The sequence below is a fragment of the Oncorhynchus mykiss genome, chromosome 15, assembly GCF_013265735.2.
Source record: "Oncorhynchus mykiss isolate Arlee chromosome 15, USDA_OmykA_1.1, whole genome shotgun sequence".
In the NCBI taxonomy this organism is placed as follows: domain Eukaryota; kingdom Metazoa; phylum Chordata; class Actinopteri; order Salmoniformes; family Salmonidae; genus Oncorhynchus; species Oncorhynchus mykiss.
In genome coordinates, this window is record NC_048579.1 from 56,605,649 (window position 1) to 56,621,961 (window position 16,313).

The 16,313-nt window shown below is 52.1% G+C and overlaps 1 protein-coding gene across 3 annotated transcripts in view; it reads left to right on the forward strand.

Moving 5' to 3' along the window:
- LOC110490363 (USP6 N-terminal-like protein) overlaps window positions 1-16,313 on the forward strand; it is a 91,397-nt gene that overhangs the window by 45,473 nt on the left and 29,611 nt on the right. The window contains exon 1 of one of the 3 annotated variants that reach the window (XM_036944724.1): window positions 15,410-15,839. The exons of the other annotated variants lie outside the window; for them this stretch is intronic. Within the exon in view, the coding sequence (XP_036800619.1) occupies window positions 15,785-15,839 (55 nt within the window). The 5' untranslated portion in view covers window positions 15,410-15,784. Of the gene's footprint in view, window positions 1-15,409; window positions 15,840-16,313 lie in introns of those variants that run through there. 3 annotated transcript variants of the gene reach the window in all.

Here is a 16,313-nt window from a genome sequence, read left to right on the forward strand (position 1 = left end):
GAGAGGGAGGGAGGGAGGGAGGGAGGGAGCGTGGTGAGAGGGAGGGAGGGAGGGAGCGTTTCCTTCCTATACATTTTCCTTGACATCCAAAAGTACATTTTGACAGGAAAATGGTCCAATTCCCACACTTATCAAGAGAACATCCCTGGTCATCTCTACTGCCTCTGATCTGGCAGACTCACTAAACACACATGCTTCATTTGTAAATTATGCCTGAGTGTTGTAGTGTACCCCTGGCTATCTGTAAATGAAAATAAGGGAGCGTGGTGAGAGGGAGCGTGGTGAGAGGGAGCGTGGTGAGAGGGAGCGTGGTGAGGGGGAGCATTGTGAGAGAGAGGGAGCGTGGTGAGAGAGAGAGAGGGAGAGAGGGGGCGTGGTGAGAGAGGGAGAGGGGGAGCGTGGTGAGAGAGAGGGAGAGAGGGAGAGAGGGGGCGTGGTGAGAGAGGGAGAGGGGGAGCGTAGCGAGGGAGCGTGGAGAGGGAGAGAGGGCGTGGTGAGAGGGAGCGTGGTGAGAGAGAGGGAGAGAGGGAGCGTGGTGAGAGCGAGAGAGGGAGAGAGGGAGCGTGGTGGGAGAGAGGGAGCGTGGTGAGAGAGAGGGAGAGAGGGGGCGTGGTGAGAGAGGGGGAGCGTGGCGAGGGGGCGTGGTGAGAGAGGGAGCGTGGTGAGAGAGAGGGAGAGCGGGGGCGTGGTGAGAGAGAGAGGGAGAGGGGGAGCGTGGTGAGAGAGAGGGAGAGGGGGAGCGTGGTGAGAGAGAGGGAGAGGGAGCGTGGTGAGAGAGAGGGAGAGAGGGGGCGTGGTGAGAGAGGGAGAGGGGGAGCGTGGCGAGGGGGAGAGGGAGCGTGGAGAGGGGGAGAGGGAGCGTGGAGAGGGAGAGAGGGGGCGTGGTGAGAGAGAGAGGGAGCGTGGTGAGAGGGAGAGAGGGGGCGTGGTGAGAGGGAGAGGGGGGGCGTGGTGAGAGAGAGGGAGAGGGGGAGCGTGGTGAGAGGGAGGCAGGGAGCGTGGTGAGAGAGAGAGGCAGGGAGCGTGGTGAGAGAGAGAGGCAGGGAGCGTGGTGAGAGAGAGGCAGGGAGCGTGGTGAGAGAGAGGCAGGGAGCGTGGTGAGAGGGAGGGAGGGGAGTGTGGTGAGAGGGATGGAGGGAGCGTGGTGAGAGGGAGGGAGGGAGCGTGGTGAGAGAGAGGGAGGGAGCGTGGTGAGAGAGAGAGAGGCAGGGAGCGTGGTGAGAGGGAGGGAGGGAGCGTGGTGAGAGGGAGGGAGGGAGGGAGCGTGGTGGGAGGGAGGGAGCGTGGTGAGAGGGAGGGAGGGAGCGTGGTGAGAGGGAGGGAGGGAGGGAGGGAGGGAGCGTGGTGAGAGGGAGGGAGCGTGGTGAGAGGGAGGGAGGGAGGGAGCGTGGTGAGAGGGAGGGAGGGAGGGAGCGTGGTGAGAGGGAGGGAGGGAGCGTGGTGAGAGGGAGGGAGGGAGCGTGGTGAGAGGGAGGGAGGGAGCGTGGTGAGAGGGAGGGAGGGAGCGTGGTGAGAGGGAGGGAGGGAGCGTGGTGAGAGAGAGGGAGGCAGGGAGCGTGGTGAGAGGGAGGGAGGGAGCGTGGTGAGAGGGAGGGAGGGAGCGTGGTGAGAGGGAGGGAGGGAGCGTGGTGAGAGGGAGAGAGGGAGGGAGCGTGGTGAGAGGGAGAGAGGGAGGGAGCGTGGTGAGAGGGTGAGAGGGAGGGAGCGTGGTGAGAGGGTGAGAGGGAGGGAGCGTGGTGAGAGGGAGAGAGGGAGGGAGCGTGGTGAGAGGGAGAGAGGGAGGGAGCGTGGTGAGAGGGAGAGAGGGAGGGAGCGTGGTGAGAGGGAGGGAGGGAGCGTGGTGAGAGGGAGGCAGGGAGCGTGGTGAGAGGGAGAGGCAGGGAGCGTGGTGAGAGAGAGAGGCAGGGAGCGTGGTGAGAGAGAGGCAGGGAGCGTGGTGAGAGAGAGGCAGGGAGCGTGGTGAGAGAGAGGCAGGGAGCGTGGTGAGAGAGAGGCAGGGAGCGTGGTGAGAGAGAGGCAGGGAGCGTGGTGAGAGGGAGGGAGGGGAGTGTGGTGAGAGGGAGGGAGGGGAGTGTGGTGAGAGGGATGGAGGGAGCGTGGTGAGAGGGAGGGAGGGAGCGTGGTGAGAGGGAGGGAGGGAGCGTGGTGAGAGAGAGGGAGGGAGCGTGGTGAGAGGGAGGGAGGGAGGAGCGTGGTGAGAGGGAGGGAGGGAGCGTGGTGAGAGGGAGGGAGGGAGGGAGGGAGCGTGGTGGGAGGGAGGGAGCGTGGTGAGAGGGAGGGAGGGAGGGAGGGAGGGAGCGTGGTGAGAGGGAGGGAGGGAGCGTGGTGAGAGGGAGGGAGGGAGCGTGGTGAGAGGGAGGGAGGGAGGTGGTGAGAGGGGGAGGGAGGGAGCGTGGTGGTGAGAGGGAGGGAGGGAGCGTGGTGAGAGGGAGGGAGGGAGCGTGGTGAGAGGGAGGGAGGGAGCGTGGTGAGAGAGAGGGAGGCAGGGAGCGTGGTGAGAGGGAGGGAGGGAGCGTGGTGAGAGGGAGGGAGGGAGCGTGGTGAGAGGGAGGGAGGGAGCGTGTTGAGAGGGAGGGAGGGAGCGTGGTGAGAGGGAGGGAGGGAGCGTGGTGAGAGGGAGGGAGGGAGCGTGTTGAGAGGGAGGGAGGGAGCGTGGTGAGAGGGAGGGAGGGAGCGTGGTGAGAGGGAGGGAGGGGAGCGTGGTGAGAGGGATGGAGGGAGCGTGGTGAGAGGGAGGGAGGGAGCGTGGTGAGAGGGAGGGAGGGAGCGTGGTGAGAGGGAGGGAGGGAGCGTGGTGAGAGGGAGGGAGGGAGCGTGGTGAGAGGGAGGGAGGGAGCGTAGAGAGAGGGAGGGAGCGTGGTGAGAGGGAGGGAGGGAGCGTGGTGAGAGGGAGGGAGGGAGCGTGGTGAGAGGGAGGGAGGGAGCGTGGTGAGAGGGAGGGAGGGAGCGTGGTGAGAGGGAGGGAGGGAGCGTGGTGAGTGAGGGAGGGAGCGTGGTGAGTGTGAGGGAGGGAGGGAGCGTGGTGAGTGTGAGGGAGGGAGCGTGGTGAGTGTGAGGGAGGGAGGGAGCGTGGTGAGAGGGAGGGAGGGAGCGTGGTGAGAGAGAGAGGGAGGGAGGGAGCGTGGTGAGAGAGAGAGAGAGAGAGGGAGCGTGGTGAGAGAGAGAGAGAGGGAGCGTGGTGAGAGAGAGAGAGGCAGGGAGCGTGGTGAGAGGGAGGGAGGGATCGTGGTGAGAGGGAGCGTGGTGAGAGAGGCAGGGAGCGTGGTGAGAGGGAGGCAGGGAGCGTGGTGAGAGGGAGGCAGGGAGCGTGGTGAGAGGGAGGCAGGGAGCGTGGTGAGAGGGAGGCAGGGAGCGTGGTGAGAGGGAGGCAGGGAGCGTGGTGAGAGGGAGGCAGGGAGCGTGGTGAGAGGGAGGCAGGGAGCGTGGTGAGAGGGAGGCAGGGAGCGTGGTGAGAGGGAGGCAGGGAGCGTGGTGAGAGGGAGGCAGGGATCGTGGTGAGAGAGAGGCAGGGAGCGTGGTGAGAGAGAGGCAGGGAGCGTGGTGAGAGAGAGGCAGGGAGCGTGGTGAGAGAGAGGCAGGGAGCGTGGTGAGAGAGAGGCAGGGAGCGTGGTGAGAGAGAGGCAGGGAGCGTGGTGTGAGAGAGAGCGAGAGGGAGCGTGGTGTGAGAGAGCGAGAGGGAGCGTGGTGTGAGAGAGAGGGAGCGTGGAGAGGGAGCATGGTGAGAGAGAGGGAGAGAGGGGGCGTGGTGAGAGAGGGAGAGGGGGAGCGTGGTGAGAGAGAGAGAGAGAGAGAGAGAGAGGGGGAGCGTGGAGAGAGGGGGAGCGTGGTGAGAGGGGGAGCGTGGTGAGAGGGGGAGCGTGGTGAGAGGGGGAGCGTGGTGAGAGGGGGAGCGTGGTGAGAGGGGGAGCGTGGTGAGAGAGGAAGCGTGGTGAGAGAGGGAGCGTGGTGAGCCCTTTGACGTATCAGCAGGGTCTTTATCAGTGTTGTAAAGTACTTAAGTAAAAATACTTTAAAGTAGTACTTAAATAGTTTTTGGGGGTTATCTTTACTATTTATATTTTTTTGACAGCTTACTTTTTACACTATATAAAGAAATAATGTAATTTTTTACTCTATACATTTTCCTTGACATCCAAAAGTACATTTTGACAGGAAAATGGTCCAATTCCCACACTTATCAAGAGAACATCCCTGGTCATCTCTACTGCCTCTGATCTGGCAGACTCACTAAACACACATGCTTCATTTGTAAATTATGCCTGAGTGTTGTAGTGTACCCCTGGCTATCTGTAAATGAAAATAAGGGAGCGTGGTGAGAGGGAGCGTGGTGAGAGGGAGCGTGGTGAGAGGGAGCGTGGTGAGGGGGAGCATTGTGAGAGAGAGGGAGCGTGGTGAGAGAGAGAGAGGGAGAGAGGGGGCGTGGTGAGAGAGGGAGAGGGGGAGCGTGGTGAGAGAGAGGGAGAGAGGGAGAGAGGGGGCGTGGTGAGAGAGGGAGAGGGGGAGCGTAGCGAGGGAGCGTGGAGAGGGAGAGAGGGCGTGGTGAGAGGGAGCGTGGTGAGAGAGAGGGAGAGAGGGAGCGTGGTGAGAGCGAGAGAGGGAGAGAGGGAGCGTGGTGGGAGAGAGGGAGCGTGGTGAGAGAGAGGGAGAGAGGGGGCGTGGTGAGAGAGGGGGAGCGTGGCGAGGGGGCGTGGTGAGAGAGGGAGCGTGGTGAGAGAGAGGGAGAGCGGGGGCGTGGTGAGAGAGAGAGGGAGAGGGGGAGCGTGGTGAGAGAGAGGGAGAGGGGGAGCGTGGTGAGAGAGAGGGAGAGGGAGCGTGGTGAGAGAGAGGGAGAGAGGGGGCGTGGTGAGAGAGGGAGAGGGGGAGCGTGGCGAGGGGGAGAGGGAGCGTGGAGAGGGGGAGAGGGAGCGTGGAGAGGGAGAGAGGGGGCGTGGTGAGAGAGAGAGGGAGCGTGGTGAGAGAGAGGGAGAGAGGGGGCGTGGTGAGAGGGAGAGGGGGGGCGTGGTGAGAGAGAGGGAGAGGGGGAGCGTGGTGAGAGGGGGAGCGTGGTGAGAGGGGGAGCGTGGTGAGAGGGGGAGCGTGGTGAGAGGGGGAGCGTGGTGAGAGGGGGAGCGTGGTGAGAGAGGAAGCGTGGTGAGAGAGGGAGCGTGGTGAGCCCTTTGACGTATCAGCAGGGTCTTTATCAGTGTTGTAAAGTACTTAAGTAAAAATACTTTAAAGTAGTACTTAAATAGTTTTTGGGGGTTATCTTTACTATTTATATTTTTTTGACAGCTTACTTTTTACACTATATAAAGAAATAATGTAATTTTTTACTCTATACATTTTCCTTGACATCCAAAAGTACATTTTGACAGGAAAATGGTCCAATTCCCACACTTATCAAGAGAACATCCCTGGTCATCTCTACTGCCTCTGATCTGGCAGACTCACTAAACACACATGCTTCATTTGTAAATTATGCCTGAGTGTTGTAGTGTACCCCTGGCTATCTGTAAATGAAAATAAGGGAGCGTGGTGAGAGGGAGCGTGGTGAGAGGGAGCGTGGTGAGAGGGAGCGTGGTGAGGGGGAGCATTGTGAGAGAGAGGGAGCGTGGTGAGAGAGAGAGAGGGAGAGAGGGGGCGTGGTGAGAGAGGGAGAGGGGGAGCGTGGTGAGAGAGAGGGAGAGAGGGAGAGAGGGGGCGTGGTGAGAGAGGGAGAGGGGGAGCGTAGCGAGGGAGCGTGGAGAGGGAGAGAGGGCGTGGTGAGAGGGAGCGTGGTGAGAGAGAGGGAGAGAGGGAGCGTGGTGAGAGCGAGAGAGGGAGAGAGGGAGCGTGGTGGGAGAGAGGGAGCGTGGTGAGAGAGAGGGAGAGAGGGGGCGTGGTGAGAGAGGGGGAGCGTGGCGAGGGGGCGTGGTGAGAGAGGGAGCGTGGTGAGAGAGAGGGAGAGCGGGGGCGTGGTGAGAGAGAGAGGGAGAGGGGGAGCGTGGTGAGAGAGAGGGAGAGGGGGAGCGTGGTGAGAGAGAGGGAGAGGGAGCGTGGTGAGAGAGAGGGAGAGAGGGGGCGTGGTGAGAGAGGGAGAGGGGGAGCGTGGCGAGGGGGAGAGGGAGCGTGGAGAGGGGGAGAGGGAGCGTGGAGAGGGAGAGAGGGGGCGTGGTGAGAGAGAGAGGGAGCGTGGTGAGAGAGAGGGAGAGAGGGGGCGTGGTGAGAGGGAGAGGGGGGGCGTGGTGAGAGAGAGGGAGAGGGGGAGCGTGGTGAGAGGGGGAGCGTGGTGAGAGGGGGAGCGTGGTGAGAGGGGGAGCGTGGTGAGAGGGGGAGCGTGGTGAGAGGGGGAGCGTGGTGAGAGGGGGAGCGTGGTGAGAGAGGAAGCGTGGTGAGAGAGGGAGCGTGGTGAGCCCTTTGACGTATCAGCAGGGTCTTTATCAGTGTTGTAAAGTACTTAAGTAAAAATACTTTAAAGTAGTACTTAAATAGTTTTTGGGGGTTATCTTTACTATTTATATTTTTTTGACAGCTTACTTTTTACACTATATAAAGAAATAATGTAATTTTTTACTCTATACATTTTCCTTGACATCCAAAAGTACATTTTGACAGGAAAATGGTCCAATTCCCACACTTATCAAGAGAACATCCCTGGTCATCTCTACTGCCTCTGATCTGGCAGACTCACTAAACACACATGCTTCATTTGTAAATTATGCCTGAGTGTTGTAGTGTACCCCTGGCTATCTGTAAATGAAAATAAAACATGTACAAAAACACTTGCTGTCTGGTTTGCATAATATAAGGAATTTGACATGATTAATACTTTTGATACTTAAGTATATTTAAAACCAAATACTTTTAGACTTTTACTCAAGTAGTATTTTACTGGTTGACTTTTACTTGAGTCATTTTCTATTAAGGTCTTTTACAAGTATGGTTTGAGTACCACTGGTCGTTATCTCTCTGGATGCAGAATGTACATGTATAGTACCACTGGTCGTTATCTCTCTGGATGCAGAATGTACATGTATAGTACCACTGGTCGTTATCTCTCTGGATGCAGAATGGTCATGTAAAGTATCAGCAGGGTCGTTATCTCTCTGGATGCAGAATGTACATGTATAGTACCACTGGTCGTTATCTCTCTGGATGCAGAATGTACATGTATAGTACCACTGGTCGTTATCTCTCTGGATGCAGAATGGTCATGTAAAGTATCAGCAGGGTCGTTATCTCTCTGGATGCAGAATGTACATGTATAGTACCACTGGTCGTTATCTCTCTGGATGCAGAATGTACATGTATAGTACCACTGGTCGTTATCTCTCTGGATGCAGAATGGTCATGTAAAGTATCAGCAGGGTCGTTATCTCTCTGGATGCAGAATGTACATGTAAAGTATCAGCAGGGTCGTTATCTCTCTGGATGCAGAATGTACATGTATAGTACCACTGGTCGTTATCTCTCTGGATGCAGAATGTACATGTAAAGTATCTGCAGGGTCGTTATCTCTCTGGATGCAGAATGTACATGTATAGTACCACTGGTCGTTATCTCTCTGGATGCAGAATGTACATGTATAGTACCACTGGTCGTTATCTCTCTGGATGCAGAATGTACATGTAAAGTATCTGCAGGGTCGTTATCTCTCTGGATGCAGAATGTACATGTAAAGTATCTGCAGGGTCGTTATCTCTCTGGATGCAGAATGTACATGTAAAGTATCTGCAGGGTCGTTATCTCTCTGGATGCAGAATGTACATGTATAGTACCACTGGTCGTTATCTCTCTGGATGCAGAATGTACATGTATAGTACCACTGGTCGTTATCTCTCTGGATGCAGAATGTACATGTATAGTACCACTGGTCGTTATCTCTCTGGATGCAGAATGTACATGTATAGTACCACTGGTCGTTATCTCTCTGGATGCAGAATGTACATGTATAGTACCACTGGTCGTTATCTCTCTGGATGCAGAATGTACATGTATAGTACCACTGGTCGTTATCTCTCTGGATGCAGAATGTACATGTATAGTACCACTGGTCGTTATCTCTCTGGATGCAGAATGTACATGTATAGTACCACTGGTCGTTATCTCTCTGGATGCAGAATGTACATGTATAGTACCACTGGTCGTTATCTCTCTGGATGCCGAATGTACATGTAAAGTATCAGCAGGGTCGTTATCTCTCTGGATGCAGAATGTACATGTAAAGTATCAGCAGGGTCGTTATCTCTCAGGCAGGTGACGGGAGGAGCTAGGAGCAGTATTACAGTTCAGCATTCTGCTGGCCAGGCAGGTGACGGGAGGAGCTAGGAGCAGTATTACAGTTCAGCATTCTGCTGGCCAGGCAGGTGACGGGAGGAGCTAAGAGCAGTATTACAACGGACTAGATTTCCCCCCTTTCCTTTCCCATACTGCTGTGCTGGAACTGAGGTGGGTCCATAGGGATTTATAACCAGTCTAAAGCAGCCTGCTGCTCCAGTGCCCAGCTGCAGTCTTCTTCCCTCTCAGACACTCTGCTCTGGTCAGCAACGTTGGCATCTTACTGTCTCTGTAATGAATTCTGGATGAAGGACGTTTCTCCTCACACTCCTTCTCTTCTTCCCTCTCAGACACTCTGCTCTGGTCAGCAACGTTGGCATCTTACTGTCTCTGTAATGAATTCTGGATGAAGGACGTTTCTCCTCACACTCCTTCTCTTCTTCCCTCTCAGACACTCTGCTCTGGTCAGCAACGTTGGCATCTTACTGTCTCTGTAATGAATTCTGGATGAAGGACGTTTCTCCTCACACTCCTTCTCTTCTTCCCTCTCAGACACTCTGCTCTGGTCAGCAACGTTGGCATCTTACTGTCTCTGTAATGAATTCTGGATGAAGGACGTTTCTCCTCACACTCCTTCTCTTCTTCCCTCTCAGACACTCTGCTCTGGTCAGCAACGTGTTTTATTTTTATTTTTTTATTTTATTTCACTTTATTTAACCAGGTAGGCTAGTTGAGAACACCTTTATTTAACCAGGTAGGCTAGTTGAGAACACCTTTATTTAACCAGGTAGGCTAGTTGAGAACACCTTTATTTAACCAGGTAGGCTAGTTGAGAACACCTTTATTTAACCAGGTAGGCTAGTTGAGAACACCTTTATTTAACCAGGTAGGCTAGGTGAGAACACCTTTATTTAACCAGGTAGGCTAGTTGAGAACACCTTTATTTAACCAGGTAGGCTAGGTGAGAACACCTTTATTTAACCAGGTAGGCTAGGTGAGAACACCTTTATTTAACCAGGTAGGCTAGTTGAGAACACCTTTATTTAACCAGGTAGGCTAGTTGAGAACAAGTTCTCATTTACAACTGCGACCTGGCCAAGATAAAGCATAGCAGTGTGAACAGACAACACAGAGTTACACATGGAGTAAACAATAAACAAGTCAATAACACAGTAGAAAAAAAGAGAGTCTATATACATTGTGTGCAAAAGGCATGAGGAGGTAGGCGAATAATTACAATTTTGCAGATTAACACTGGAGTGATAAATGATCAGATGGTCATGTACATGTACAGAGATATTGGTGTGCAAAAGAGCAGAAAAGTAAATAAATAAAAACAGTATGTGGATGAGGTAGGTAAAAATGGGTGGGCTATTTACCAATAGACTATGTACAGCTGCAGCAATCGGTTAACTGCTCAGATAGCAGATGTTTGAAGTTGGTGAGGGAGATAAAAGTCTCCAACTTCAGCGATTTTTGCAATTCGTTCCAGTCACAGGCAGCAGAGAACTGGAACGAAAGGCGGCCGAATGAGGTGTTGGCTTTAGGGATGGTCAGTGAGATACACCTGCTGGAGCGCGTGCTACGGATGGGTGTTGCCATCGTGACCAGTGAACTGAGATAAGGCGGAGCTTTACCTAGCATGGACTTGTAGATGACCTGGAGCCAGGGGGTCTGGCGACGAATATGTAGCGGGGGCCAGCCGACTAGAGCATACAAGTTGCAGTGGTGGGTGGTATAAGGTGCTTTAGTGATAAAACGGATGGCACTGTGATAAACTGCATCCAGTTTGCTGAGTAGAGTGTTGGAAGCAATTTTGTAGATGACATCGCCGAAGTCGAGGATCGGTAGGATAGTCAGTTTTACTAGGGTAAGTTTGGCGGCGTGAGTGAAGGAGGCTTTGTTGAGGAATAGAAAGCCGATTCTTGATTTGATTTTCGATTGGAGATGTTTGATATGAGTCTGGAAGGAGAGTTTGCAGTCTAGCCAGACACCTAGGTACTTATAGATGTCCACATATTCAAGGTCGGAACCATCCAGGGTGGTGATGCTGGTCAGGCGTGCGGGTGCAGGCAGCGAACGGTTGAAAAGCATGCATTTGGTTTTACTAGCGTTTAAGAGCAGTTGGAGGCCACGGAAGGAGTGTTGTATGGCATTGAAGCTCGTTTGGAGGTTAGATAGCATAGTGTCCAAGGACGGGCCGGAAGTATATAGAATGGTGTCGTCTGCGTAGAGGTGGATCAGGGAATCGCCCGCAGCAAGAGCGACATCATTGATATATACAGAGAAAAGAGTCGGCCCGAGGATTGAACCCTGTGGTACCCCGATAGAGACTGCCAGAGGACCGGACAGCATGCCCTCCGATTTGACACACTAAACTCTGTCTGCAAAGTAATTGGTGAACCAGGCAAGGCAGTCATCCGAAAAACCGAGGATACTGAGTCTGCCGATAAGAATATGGTGATTGACAGAGTCGAAAGCCTTGGCAAGGTCGATGAAGACGGCTGCACAGTACTGTCTTTTATCGATGGCGGTTATGATATCGTTTAGTACCTTGAGCGTGGCTGAGGTGCACCCGTGACCGGCTCGGAAACCAGATTGCACAGCGGAGAAGGTACGGTGGGATTCGAGATGGTCAGTGACCTGTTTGTTGACTTGGCTTTCGAAGACCTTAGATAGGCAGGGCAGGATGGATATAGGTCTGTAACAGTTTGGGTCCAGGGTGTCTCCCCCTTTGAAGAGGGGGATGACTGCGGCAGCTTTCCAATCCTAGGGGATCTCAGACGATATGAAAGAGAGGTTGAACAGGCTGGTAATAGGGGTTGGCATCTTACTGAATCTTTAATGAATTCTGCATGAAGGACGTTTCTCCTCACACTCCTTCTCTTCTTCCCTCTCTCCCTCCCATGTGACATCTGTCATATTTCTAACTGCTAGGAGAGAGCCGCTTGCTCAATTATTCAAATTATGTGCCAGCAGCTTAAAAAAAGGAAGATTTGTTTTTTGCTGAAGTGTAACTCATCACATTGTGTCAACTATTGGGGTGTGTGTGCGTGTGCTTGTGTTAGCACGGCCTCCAACATTGCATGCCGGGTTGTCAGAGGGATTTAAACCGCAGGTAGCCGGTTAGCATCTGCCCACCGATATCAAAGCCATTTTAGCATCTAGTCTGATTGTTAGCCGTATAAGCACCTAGAGGGAAATGCTAGACTACATTTTGTTCTGTAATCTTGGCCTCACAGGAGAATGTATCCATGTGGTGGACGGAGCTGTATCTGTTAGAGCAACATATTAGATAAGAAGGCAAATGGCACTCAGCACTGGTTCTGTTTTTCTCTCTGTCTCAGGGCTCCTTTAAAAAAAGAATCTGAACCAGTATTCAATTATTTTCTGGGGTAAATGAAAACGGCACAAAGTTCCCATCCAGTTAGTTTTCAAACTAAAAAAAACCCTGCTTTCTGTTTTAATGTGAAACATGCATACTCACAGTGAAGGGTAGCTCTGTCTTAGCCTTGAAATGGCTGGACTGTGAATGCTTATACACAGGCCCTTTGGTTAGTGGAGAGGTCTTTCAGTAGTGTAGATATCAAAGGAGCCAAAGTTCTCTCTCCACCCCCCTCTCCCTACTGACCAGCCAGGTAGAGATGAAAGGGGGAGTGATGTATGTTAGCCCCCCCCCCCCCCCCCCCCCCCCCCCCCCCCTCCAGACGAGTTGTGACAGTCCTATTTGTTTTTGTGTACACCTGTTATTAGACTAGATGTGTTCTTTACAGTCTGTTTACGACTGCTGAATCTAGGCACATTCTCTCTCAATCGCGTCATTCAATGTACTAATATTGTTGCGTTCCTTGTTTGATACGTTGACATTGCAGATAACACTATAGCTCTCATACATACAGTTGTGTGTTTGTGTACTGTACTAGTCAGGCACTGCACTTGTCAAGCTGTCATTACTCATAGCAAATGATTTCATCGTGCGTAGTGTGGTGTGGGGACACAAGTGGTTTGTGTGTGCTTGTGTGACAGAGATGGACAGAGTGAGAGATGGCGTCAGGCTCCGCCCAAAGGAACAATGAGACTGTGCCCCTTCTCTCTCTTTTCTCTCTTTGCTCTCTCTCTCTCTCTCTCTCTCTCTCTCTCTCTCTCTCTCTCTCTCTCTCTCTCTCTCTCTCTCTCTTCTCTCTCTCTCTCTTTGCTCTCTCTCTCTCTCTCTTTACTGCTGCCAACCCACACCAAGGCGTTGGTCCAGAGTGTCTCTCTCTAAGAGATAATCAGAATAGGTGGATAAAGACTGTATGGGCTCTTTAATTGCTCATAAAGTTGTTCTGTGTGCATGTCATGTATTTACATGATGAATAGTCTGGTTATACTCTACACTGCTGCTGATTGATTGCCAATTGAATATTGATTAGCTGTCCTTTGTGGAGGGAGTATTGATCCTAACTGTGAAGTGATGTCTTTTAGTCCCTCTGCCTGGCGTCAGATTGCACAAAGCTTAGACTACCGTTTTACAGTACAGAAAGCACCAGTAGTTCAGGGAAAGTCAGATTTTTTAAAATTCAACACTCCAGCGACAATGTGTGTGGTGTGCATAGATTGACACTTCTGTTATTTGACACCTTCAACTGTGAACCTCACACACTGTACGCAACACACCTAACAGAACAGAGACAGCTCGGATCCCCTTGTCGCTGGAGTGCAGAACAGATTTAAATCGCTTGTTTTATATTTGCATGAAAGTTTAGTATGGGGGAGTTTGTATAACACTCCTCTCTGTTTTCATCTTGTGATGTGGTGCCAGAGATCGCCCACACAAACAGTTGCCAAAGTGCTTGGCAGATTTTTGTATACAATTCTGAAGACTGGAGAGGGAGAACTGTACAACAGTCGAGAGAGTGGTGTACAACAGTCGAGAGAGTGGTGTACAACAGTCGAGAGAGTGGTGTACAACAGTCGAGAGAGTGGTGTACAACAGTCGAGAGAGTGGTGTACAACAGTCGAGAGAGAGGTGTACAACAGTCGAGAGAGAGGTGTACAACAGTCGAGAGAGAGGTGTACAACAGTCGAGAGAGAGGTATACAACAGTCGAGAGAGAGGTGTACAACAGTCGAGAGAGAGGTGTACAACAGTCGAGAGAGTGGTGTACAACAGTCGAGAGAGAGGTGTACAACAGTCGAGAGAGAGAGTGTTCAACAGTCGAGAGAGAGAGTGTACAACAGTCGAGAGAGAGAGAGTGTACAACAGTCGAGAGAGAGAGAGAGTGTACAACAGTCGAGAGAGAGAGAGTGTACAACAGTCGAGAGAGAGGTGTACAACAGTCGAGAGAGAGGTGTACAACAGTCGAGAGAGAGGTGTACAACAGTCGAGAGAGAGGTATACAACAGTCGAGAGAGAGGTGTACAACAGTCGAGAGAGAGGTGTACAACAGTCGAGAGAGAGAGTGTTCAACAGTCGAGAGAGAGAGTGTACAACAGTCGAGAGAGAGAGTGTACAACAGTCGAGAGAGAGAGAGTGTACAACAGTCGAGAGAGAGAGTGTACAACAGTCGAGAGAGAGAGAGTGTACAACAGTCGAGAGAGAGAGAGTGTACAACAGTCGAGAGAGAGAGAGTGTACAACAGTTGAGAGAGAGAGAGTGTACAACAGTCGAGAGAGAGAGAGAGTGTACAACAGTCGAGAGAGAGAGTGTACAACAGTCGAGAGAGAGAGAGTGTACAACAGTCGAGAGTGTACAACAGTCGAGAGAGAGAGAGTGTACAACAGTCGCGAGAGAGAGAGTGTACAACAGTCGAGAGAGAGAGTGTACAACAGTCGAGAGAGAGAGTGTACAACAGTCGAGAGAGAGTGTACAACAGTCGAGAGAGTGTACAACAGCCGAGAGAGTGTACAACAGTCGAGAGAGTGTACAACAGTCGAAAGAGTGTACAACAGTCGAAAGAGTGTACAACAGTCGAAAGAGTGTACAACAGTCACAGAGAGAGAGAGAGAGTACAACAGTCGAGAGAGAGTACAACAGTCGAGAGAGAGTGTGTACAACAGTTGAGAGAGAGTGTGTACAACAGTCGAGAGAGAGAGAGAGAGAGTGTGTACAACAGTCGAGAGAGAGAGAGTGTGTGTACAACAGTCGAGCGAGAGAGTGTGTGTACAACAGTCGAGCGAGAGAGAGTGTGTGTACAACAGTCGAGCGAGAGAGAGTGTGTGTACAACAGTCGAGAGAGAGAGTGTGTGTACAACAGTCGAGAGAGTGTGTGTACAACAGTCGAGAGAGAGAGTGTGTGTACAACAGTCGAGAGAGAGAGTGTGTGTACAACAGTCGAGAGAGAGAGAGTGTGTACAACAGTCGAGAGAGAGAGAGAGAGAGAGGGAGTGTACAACAGTCGAGAGAGAGAGAGAGAGGTGTACAACAGTCGAGAGAGAGAGAGAGAGAGAGAGAGAGAGAGAGAGAGAGAGAGAGGTGTACAACAGTCGAGAGGGAGAGCTGTGCAACAGCCGTGAGAGAGGTGAAGGGTCAACTTCTCACTCAAGATGACAATATCCTGCTGGTCTTGACAAATACAGAGAGGGCAAGTGTGAAGGCGAGATGCGTTTCATAACATTAATTTCAAATAAAATGACTGTCCTTATTTTGAAGAGGATTGACTGGAATGTGCTCAATAACTCCCAAGCCATGTTACTGACAGCATGGTAGCAGTGGATGTGTCCCTTCTCAGAAACTATCCCGTGTGTGAGAACATTCCCAGAAAGGACGCCAGAACCTCCAAGCCTGCCTGCCTGCCCTGCAGGATGACCTCGATGCTTTAAAACGCCACATCAGCCATTCCCTTACTGGGCGTTGGCCTGGGTCGTTTATGTGTGCCAGGGTAGATACATACTGTAGCGATTGAGGGAGGAGATAGAAACCATTATCTTTCTTCCTCTCCTTTTCTCTCCCTCCCTCCCCTTCCTCTTCTCGCTCCGGCTGTCCTGCAATATGCCTGATCAACAGGATCGTTCTGGGTATAAGACTCGCCACAGGAGTTGAAAGTGAGTCTCATTAATGAAGGCTGTTTCTCAAGAACGCTTGGCTCTCCCTTGATTTCTGATCTCCCTCGCCTTGTCCCACCCACTGTCCCTCTTTCCCTCCCTCTCTCTTATTTGCTCCCTCTCTCCCTCCCTCTCTTCTCTGATGTATTGAATAGGGGCTGTTGTTGTGTGTTTGGGTGTGGAATGTTGTGAGTGGGATATCGGTGACTTGATGCTGAAGTCAGTGTCCCTCGTTCTCCCTCTCCTTCTCTCTTGTTCCCTCTCTCCTTCTCACTCTCATTCTCTCTTGTTCCCTCTCTCCTTCTCTAATCTCTTTGTAAAGTAAACAAACGGCTGCATTGTGACCGAGGCCCTCAAACTCAACCACTCTGATCTCCCGTCTGCTGCTCAGAAGAGTGTATCAATACAAGCTTGTCTGTCTCTCTGGTTCCTCTCATTGGTACGGGGACTGTTGTCGTGCGACGTAGTTGCCGTGGCAGAGTCGGTGGTTCTGGGATGGGTTGTTTGTCTAGCCCGGGCTGTCACTAATGCGGACTAAATCTCTCAGTAGACTGGAGGATCCAACAGAGAGCGTGAAGAGAGGTAAGACACGATGTCACTGAGGCAACTGACTTCAGGCAAAAAATACTGCTTTGGGTTTTTGCCACCTTACTAGGACAAACTGCTGGTGTTCAAGAACAGCTATTGCTTCTGTCAGATAGAATTTAGTTAAAATGTAACTTAAATGATACAGTTCTAATGGTGTTGCACAGTTTACAATTGAGATTCAGTTACTTGGAGACATGAAAGTTCAGGTGGAATTTATAACCTGTCTGTCAACGTAGATTGAGAGTAAACTACTCTGTGGGTAGACATGTCTTCATGGTGTACATTTGCAAATACTGTGCCAAATCATATGTGAAGAATGCAACAAAGACGCCGAATCATCTGGCCAAGTGCATGAAGTTCCCTCAGCGCTCACAACAAGCAACCTCTGACAAAAGTCCCTCTACTTCTATTCGAGGTGAAAATTATGAATCAGACACCTTATCGATAGCACCAGCTCATTGTCCTCCT